Below are 9886 nucleotides of genomic sequence, written 5' to 3'. Positions count from 1 at the left end.
TTTTGCGACATTCAAGGACCACTCAGTCAATACGATCACCCCAGGGAAAAACAAACAAAAAACAAATAAACACGCATCCATGATCTGTCTTCTGGCAAAAAATGCAAAATTCCACATTTTTACAGAATAAGGTTCTCTGATACGCTGAATCTGATGGTTTGATTTTCGTTAAGCTTTTATGACTTTTAGGGGGTGTTTCCTCCTATTTTCTAAAATGAGGCAAATTTTCTCAGGCTCTTAACTTTTGATAGGTATAACTGATCTTGATGAAACTTATATATTTGAAATCAAAATTAAAATGCGATTCTTTTGATGTAATTATTGGTATCTAAATTCCATTTTTTAGAGTTTCGGTTACTATTGAGCCAGGTCGCTCTTTACTACAGTTCGCTACCACGAACTGTTTGATATTTCTCTCTTGTACGTCAAAGATTTATCTCCTAAGGTAGTACACGCCTTAGTCAGGCTCTGTTTTGTGTGCATCTCGGAAATGAACTTTAAATCTGACCTTGATTCTGAGAATACAACGCAATTTTTTTTGTGCCCCAGCCCGAATAATTTTTTCTGTCAAACGTTATGATTTGATGCCCTTGGATGTTATCAAAATTTTATTTGTGGCAACTCTGTCGTACCGTTCTAGCAAAAAAATGGGATCCATGTCTGAGGTAAAAGTTTAACCAAATATAGTCAGGAGAACATACCAAGCTAGCTTTTGTCATCCTCTTCCAAATAAGCCACCTGATAAAATACCACTTAAAGGGTTTTGCTATCTAGGGAAGTAGGTAGGGGTAAGATCCCCTGTATTTGAACATTGCAGAGCCTATTCTTTGACAAATATCCAAGTATAAACCTAGAATTTGGGGTTTTTTTAGAAAGGAGCATGTCAATAAAACAGTTTTTACTTCATAATATGGTGGAAAATTGCAGTTAACAAATTTTTAAAGCAGTTCTACTATGCTTTACCCCATCCCACCCCCTATGCCCAGGGCTGCTACAAGGTCCTTAAAACTGCAGAATAGTTTTGGAAAAATTCTAGTTTAGCCACTTTTTGCTATCTCATAAAGTGGTTATGTTAGGAAAATAAAACTTTTCAGTAGGATAATTAATCCAGAACCAAAAACATAGTCTGGTAAGGTATTGGGGTAATTGTTTAGTTTCATCACCTGGTGTCCAAACTGGAAACTAGGCTGCAAAGCAGTATAGTTTTCATACTATAGTACTAAGAAATGCTGATTGTAGAAGCATATCCATTTCTGGTTGACCCTTCTCCATGGGGCAAACTAAAAATGTATAAAATAGGCAGGGTTTTGAAGCCAAGGGAAAAGTTGGGGTTGTACAATATTACCTTAAATTGTAGCTTGGAGCAATCTAAGGATTTTTCTTTGTAGAGACTCCAGAGTTGATAATACATGACATGTAGTTGAATATGTACACTTGACTAGTGGTTTGATATTGCTGATGCAAGTGTTTCCCAGCTATACTTTCATTCTTTTGTTGACCATTTGTTGTCAAGATGGTTCTTAAAGCTGTCTGTGGTTTGGGCAGCAATGGTATCTGGCAGTAATTTGTTCCAGAGATTGGCAACATGGTTGGTAAGAAAATGGGTGCATTGCCACTTTAAGGAGAAATGCCTAGATAACTGCAAGTTATCCCCCTGTACAAGAGTCCTGAGATGCCAGAGGAAGACAATCAGGAACTGCCTTTGAATTAATAAGCTTATGAACCAGAATGGCATCACCCAGTCTTCTTCTATAAACCAGAGTTGAGAGTTTCAGCTTGCATAGCCTTGTAGGATAAGGGAGCTCAGAGGGGTGTAGGATAGTATGAGCTTTTAGGGTATAGGGTAATATGAATTAAATTATGTTTCATAAATACTAATTCTAGTTATCACCAGTAATTTCTGTATAGTAAGAAGTTGAAAGATAATTAAAAAACATATCCATTAATGTGAATATCCAAAATTGTTCAATTTTAACTTTAAACTAGTCAACTGTTTGAACAAAACAAACATCCAATTCTGCTTATAGTAACATTGTGTATAGAGTGAAGCAAATTAGTCCATGAGCCCTACAGGCAGTAGGGCAAGGTCTGTATTCTGATTGGTTGAATTGTTTGTTGATGTTTATGACCTACTTTTTGCTGATTGGTTAAGCCTTGTTTGTTATCTTCATGATGTTTTATCATTGTGACCCTATTTTTGCCAGAAATCACAGGTAGTCAAGGGAAGAATCTCTAGTGTAAGTTTGAAGGCAGGATATTTTAGTTTTTTGTGAGTTTTTTTTTTTTTTAATTACTGCAAATAGCTAGATTCTGATGATTGCATATTGTTTTTATGTCATTATTCATTCATATTGTCCAGTCCCAACATTTCCCTTGGTTTCAAAACCCTGCCCACTTTATGCATTTATAGTCTTGTTAGAGGGTGATTTTAGAAAGCTAAAGAATGAAAGTGCTTCACTAATAATGACAAAGAAACAATATGTGATTATCAGAATCTTGCTATATGCAGTAATGCACATTTTAGACAGCTTGTGATGAAACTAAACAATTACCAGTATTGGCAAGCTTCCATTTATTATTTATTAATACCAAATACGGTAAGCTTTCAAGCTTGTTGCAATAAATATAATAAATAGAAGTTATGACAACATAATACAACTGACAACATAGTACACACATATAAATCAATGAAAATAATGACTACAACAAACACTGACAAATAATACTGTAAATTATTTAAAAATGATTTAGATTTGAAAATTTGTTTCTGCTAGTCTTGTTTTGAATTTATTTATGTCATCTCTTAGAAATGTTTTAGGTGGAAGGTCATCCCATGGCTTCCACACCCTGCTGTAAAATGAATGTTGGCCTATTTTCCTTTTTGAAAGTGAGGGGTACAATTTATGTGGGTGATAATGGGTCCTGTAAGTGTCATTCCATGTTAACCCTCTTTTGATTTCTTACTGTTAGAAATTTGCCTACCTATTGAAATTTTGGTAAATATATCACAGTTTATATTATTGACTTACCAATAAAGTGAACATACCACTCAATGCCTTTTTTTATGCTCTTTACAAATAATAATTGCTTCTATTGCAAATTCAAATTTATATTTACCAAATTTTAACAAAGGAACATTTTACCTTAATTTTCAGTTATCAGTTTCTTTTTCTCTTGTTTTAGTTCTGAAAATGCAATTCCTGTTATTTGGGTTGAATCTTAAGCCATATCATTGAGTTTTTTTTTCTAAATTCAGGAAATCTATTTGCAGATCTTTGAAGACTCATTAATTAGGGTTGAACAAAGTTGTGAAGCTAAGAATAGTTTTCTTGTAGGCTACTTTATTTAAGCAGAAGATCTGTTTTGCAAGGTTTCACTTTCAAAATACAAGTTTTTTTTTCATGTATGATGTCTTCAAGATTGTAAATTTTATCAAAGGACAGGCACTAAACATGTATGGACCTACTTTATTATGCAGAAGTAAGGCAGCTCTCTCACAAAATAGTACTAAATTGATTATAGACTGTCAAAACTGAAGTCAAAGTTTTTCTGGTTGATAAAAAAATATCCTCACAAATGTGTTTAAAAACTCTTCCTGGGTTGTATGTTTTGCAGACATTTTTGGAGTTATAAATATATTAAACAAAGAATTGCAAGAAAGAAATATTAATATCATTTCAGCAAGAGAAGTAGTGTCAGTGTTTAGATTAAAGCTGCAATATTGGAGGCAGAAAGTAGAACAGAAGAAGATAGCTTCTTTCTTAAGCTTAGCTTTGTTTTTTTGAAGATTGTGAAAATATTACTTTTGCTGATGTCAAGGATATAATTGTAAGACATCTTATCAAACTCAGAAAGCAATTTTCGGATTACTTTCCAGATCTTGATACATGTACTATCAGTTGGACTGTAGTTCCTTTTAAATGTGAAATTGCAATGACACTAGAAGAACCTTCAGTTTTGGCAGAAGTAATTTTTGAACTTTAATATTGAAGGATGTATTCAATTTGAGAGTAAACCAAACCTGTTGTCTTTTTGGATGTTTAAAGCTGCAAAGGCTTTCAAAATTGCACATGAAAAGGCAGTTAACAAAATCCTGCCATTTTGAACAACATATTTGTGTAAACAAGGCTTTTTCACTCTAATGAACATAATAACAAAGAACAGAAATCAATTAAATGCTGAAGATTGTATTCAAATTGCTCTTATATCAAAAAATTCCAGTTTTGAAGCAATTGTATCAAACATGAAACAACATCATTTTTCCAAATTGTGGAGGAAGAATGTTTTCAATTATTCTTTTTTTGATTTTTTCAATTCTAATTTTTGTTTGTACCATTATTATTATTATTATTATAATTTGTTACAATACTCCAAAATGTCACCCTCAATTGTACCCCAATAGGTTTCAAATTGTTATATATATTACTTATATTACTATTATTACCATTATGTATTACTAGTACTTGGTATAATACTGATAGTTTGAATAAAAGATGTTTAAATTAAATTTTTAGTAATAATCTTCTTTTCAAAATTATTGTGAGGGGCTAAAATATGAAAGATGCTAATAAGAGGCATTTAAAGAGATTTTATGTCCTTTGTCTCTGGAGCCACTGAAGCTACCTTATATATATATATATATATATATATATATATATATATATATTATATATATATATATATATATATATATATATATATATATATATATATATATATATATATATATATATATATATTCCCAGAGATTGAACATTTTTTCCAGCTTGCTCTCAATAGATTAATAACTTCACCAAAGTATGCATTGATGTCAGTTTTTTGCATAGGATATAATTTTTATGGTATTGTTGCATTGGTAGCTGCAACCTTATAAAGAACAAGCCTTTGGCCATAGTGACCAAAAATTTGAAAATAGTTAAAAAATTAAAATTATTAAACTACTGATTGTTTGTCCTATTATAAGGCCCCCTGATATTTATTCAAAGCTCATGAAAGGATGAGCATTACTGACTCTTAACAGCTACTGTCATAAGAGCCAGTGTCATTCATTGATTGCATGGAAGATGTGACAGTTAGAGTCCAATCCGAAAGAGGTACTACTTCACCTATCTTATCCCATCAGTTATAGATCTGATGAGCTTGCTTGAACCAGAGTCAGAGAGCTATGCACAGAGTAGGTTTTTCAAAAGTTTGCCAGTTCATTCAAAGTGGGAAAGACATTACTGATTCTAAATGGCTGCTATTGTAAGAGCCAGTGTCATTCATTGAGGGCATGGAAGATCTGACAATTAGAGCCCAATCTGGAAGAGGTGTCACATCATCTATGCTCATCCCATCAGTTATAGATCTGATGAGCTTGCTTGAACCAGAGTCAGAGTGTTATATGCAGGGCATGTTTGTTCAAAAGTTTGCCAATTCATTCAAAGTAGAATGGATATTACTGACTCTGAATGGCTACTATTGTTAGAGCCAGTGTCATTCATTGACACTAGAATCATGATCATCAGATCATGGAAGATCTGACAACTAGAGCCCAATCTGGAAGAGGTTTCACATCATATGTACTCATCCCATCAGTTATAGATCTGATGAGCTTGCTTGAACCAGAGTCTACCCACAGAGCAGGTATGTTCAAAAGCTTGCCACTTCATTCAAAATAGCCATGAACAGAAAGTAAACTGAAGATCAACTGAAGAAAGTAAGCTGAAGATAAACAGAAAGGTCAAGTGAAAGTGAGGGGCAACATTAAAACTTAAAATTAACAGAATTTATTCTGGACATTTATTCCAGGCTGCCCTCCACAATCCCTGGCTCATTACGTTCAAGTTATTTAGGGCTTTCAAAAAGCTTCTTATTTCAATTCAGTGGCAATGGGTTTCAGCAGTTGCTCTTAGATAGTTTTGACAGAAGATCAAACTTTAGCATAAAGGCCAAGGTTTTTCAAAGGCATTTGGTGAAACAAGCTCAGAATTATACAAATATCATAATAAAAAGTTTATCAGTGGATTGGACTAGACATGGAGGATGTTTGATTTGATTAAAATGTGGATCACTCAGACATTTTATCCAAAAGAATTCAAGGATCTAAAGTTCCTTTTTTCACAGGACTATACATATAACTTTTTTTTACATTAAATTAAAATTGAATATTAACAGAAATGTGGCTAATAGCATATCTTGTCGGAGTTAGGATTGCTTACAAAAGTAAATGTATGTTATTTCTGGAATTTAGGGATTTTCATTGGGTTTCAATGAAAGAAAGTAAGACTCAACTTAAAGCCCAGTGGCTGACAAATCAAAACAGTTATATGGTATAACACTGAAAGTAAAAAAGAATTTTGATAGCTATATATACATGAAAGAATTGTGGAAAATTTACAAATTACAACTCTATTTTTTTTTCATTTTACACCTCCCCCCTCCCCTGTAAAATAATCTTTGTGCTGCATCTTTTTAAGGAACAATTTTTTATTTTTGGAGCAGTTTTATGCAAAAATTAAACTTTTTATAAAGAGTAGAGGCGGAGGAGGGTATTATCCCCCTCCTATTCAGCATAACTGTGAATATAATATTAAGAGTGGAGAGGAATTGATATAATTATATTTTTTTTTTGATGAAATTAACGAGTGTTTTTAAACTAAAATAAAACATGAATTATCAAACATAGGGGGGAATGTCTCCTCCCCACTCTGTCTATTGTAGCATAGATAGGTGAATAGGGGGATTTGAGAGAAGGGACCCCCTTCTCTCTCTCTCTCGTTTACGAGGGATACTATATCTGTTGGTTTTAAGCTTGAATGTTGCTATTAACTGTTATCTGAAAAACACTTGGTTTTTTCTACTGTGCCTGAAACCAGCGAAGTTCTTCCTGGCAATAAGGACAAAAGTCTCTGAAGATCAAGTCTAAAAGATACTACTCAATTTATTTTTTTTAACATATTTTTAAAAAACCAAGTCAAACCGTTTCTAATATGAATGTTTAGAAGAAGTCCTCTAGAGATGAAGTCAAGTTCATTTTGATTTGACCACATACATTTTGTGTGTAAATACAAGTTACTTGAATCAACTAGAATATCAATGAAGTGTTGGAAAATCTTTACATGGTTCTGAATCCCAAAATCCATCAACTGCACCGTTTAGCTTTGATAAATTTAACTTTATGCTGCACATCATGACACTCTTTCTTTTTAGGTGAAAACACCAGTTTCATTGTTGCAAGAATTGTATGTGAAAAAAGGTATAACACCCAAATATGACCTTGTACAGATTGAAGGAGCTATTCATGAACCAACTTTCAAATACAGGGTCACAGTTGGAGATCTGGTTGGTAAGTACTGATTTTTAGTTATCAAAATAGTTTTTGAGATTTTATAGAAAGTTTAAAATACATCAATATGGCTTTGATATGTTAGAGGGTATAGTTGCCCTTACCTCTCTGGAAAAAAAAATATACCTATGCAGGAAGGACAAAGTTGTATGATGTTTCAAATAAGTTATATTTTTCCAGTGAAAGTATTTTAGATTTAAAATTGTTAAAATAAAGCTGAAGGAACGCTGAGCCTCGTGTATAAACCTACTCTTTGTGCCACTAAGCACAAATCCAGATTCCAGAGCCTTGATTTGGGAGGGATGTTTCTTATGCTTACGTGGGTTTCTTTTCTTAGAGAAAATAATGTGTTAATTCAAGTAATATTTGTGTATACCATTCTTGTATACTGCATGCAAAGGATAAAAGCTTTAAAGTTCGAAATTCTTAGTATCAAGCTATATATATAAAATAGAAATGAAAAACTTCTCCATGAAGAAAAGAAGTCAAAGTATAAGTTCACAAATAATTTATTAAACAAAATTACAATAAATCACACACTACCTTCGACTGCAGGAAATCCCAAATGGGCCTGTAAAGGCAGTCAAAGTGATTTCTTACTTCAAATCAACTTCATCTATACTACTTGAAAAAAAACATGCTGTCGTCTCACAACTTCCAATCACTATACCAAACACTTTTTTTAAACGCTGATATACAAACGTTCCAATCTGGTAATATCTGATTTGTCGAAAAGGCTATCAGTGGATTTTTATATACTTCGCTATTGATTTTTGCTATGTCTCAGTTCGAACCGTTGCCCTGAACTAATATCAATCTTTTTCTCCACATCCCAGAAAAGAGGTTGAAGTACCAAGGACATCAAGTTGAGAATTTGTTCCCTGGGTCTATTGCAAGTCTCTTCATATTTGACAACATGGATTTTTTCTGGTGTTTCTTTTGGTTGTTATAAGTATTCAGGGTTTTCCGTAGTTGCCAAAATTGAATCTTGAAAAGAAACAACCAGATACTTTCTGTTCAAACAGCTTGTTGTAACGAACTGTAAGTAAGGAGCTCCCTAATACCCTGCTCTTTACGCTAAAGTTTAACTGTTTGTTGTGATTTCTTAGGAACGACTCCTCACGAAAAGGGCCGTTTAATTAGAATAGGATGCTTTTTTAAACGTGCTAAAGACTTTGGTGTGAAGAGCAGGGTATTTAGTGAGGGGGGGGCTTCATATACGGAATAATTTCTGTTCGGGTTGAGTTTTAATTTTGCTTCTTGCTTTCAGTAGAATCACTTTTTTTATTATTATTTATTCAAATTTCGTTACAGTTGGTTACTACGAACTGTAAGTAAGGAGCGACCCGGCTCAATAGTAACCAAAACTCCAAAAAACAGAATTCCGATACCCATAGATATATCAAAAGAATTGGCTTTTTATGCTGATTTCAAATATATAAATTTTATTAAGTTTAGCCTTACCCATCAAAGCTAGGAGCCTAAGAAATTTTTTCTGATTTTCGAAAAAAGGGGGAAACACTCCTTAAAAGTTTAAGTTATCTTAATGGAAATCACACCATCAGATTCACCGTATGTGTAAAATGTGGAATTTTGTAATTTTACCAGAAGAAAGATTATGGATGCGCGTTTATTTGTTTTTTGTTTTTACCAGGTGTGATCGTGTCGACCCAGTGGCCCTAGTGTATGGGAAGAGGGCTCGTTCAAACGAAAACTGAAAGTTCTACTACCCCTGCAAAGTGACCAAAAATTAGAGGGCAACTAGTCCCCTTCCTCCGCCTCTTATTTTCCAAAATCGTCCTGATCAAGATTTCGAGTTAGCCATTTTGTTCATCATAGTCAAAAGGCCCAATAGCTATGGCTTTGGGTATAGCATGATCCCCACAACCCCAGGAGAAAGGTTTTTAAGTTATAAAATTTACGCCTAGTATTTGTTATTGGGATGCATACATTCATTTTTGGGTGGGGGGACGAATTTTTTTGCTGGAGATTTTCCATGGGGGTATTTTCCATGGAGAGGGAAGTTTTCAGGGAGTGAACCTGTCAGGGGAGATTATACACTGCGGGAATTCTTGCTTTCTCTTTTCTGGCTCAATTTTTCAAGCGGAGTGGTTAAAAGTAATTGTTCGGGGTAAATTTTCACCGGGATTGAATTGTTTAGAGGATATTTCCGTTGGGAGGGGGTTTCTCAGTGGAGGTGGGGCAAGATTTCCTGGCATTGTTTAAAAAATAATAGAAATTAAATCAATTAAACAACCAGTTTTTTCAACTGAAACTGAGGAGCGACATTAAAACTTAAAACGAACAGAAATTATAATGTATATGAAGGAGGTTGCCTCCTCCTCAGCACCTCGCTCTTTACGCTAAACTTTGGATTTTGTCGCAAGTCTTTAAGAATAATTCCTGAAACCCCAGTGTCGTTTGATTAGAACAATAAGAGACTTTTTTAAAAGTAATAAAAACAAACTTTAGCGTGAAGAGCGAGGTGTTGAGGGTGGGCCCATTCATATACGTAATAATTTCTGTTTGTTTTAAGTTTTAATGTTGCTCCTTATTTCA

The 9886-nt window shown here is 33.6% G+C and overlaps 1 protein-coding gene across 1 annotated transcript in view; it reads left to right on the top strand.

The window, feature by feature from the left end:
* Positions 1-539: 539 nt before the first annotated feature.
* LOC136029861 (RISC-loading complex subunit tarbp2-like) overlaps positions 540-9886 on the top strand; it is a 33449-nt gene continuing 24102 nt past the window's right edge. The window contains exons 1-2 of the mRNA XM_065708318.1: positions 540-665; positions 7192-7327. Coding sequence (XP_065564390.1) covers positions 585-665; positions 7192-7327 — 217 coding nt within the window. The 5' untranslated portion in view covers positions 540-584. The remainder of the gene's footprint in view (positions 666-7191; positions 7328-9886) is intronic.

This window comes from Artemia franciscana, chromosome 8, assembly GCF_032884065.1.
Source record: "Artemia franciscana chromosome 8, ASM3288406v1, whole genome shotgun sequence".
NCBI classification, from domain to species: domain Eukaryota; kingdom Metazoa; phylum Arthropoda; class Branchiopoda; order Anostraca; family Artemiidae; genus Artemia; species Artemia franciscana.
This window is presented reverse-complemented; position numbering and strand designations above follow the sequence as displayed.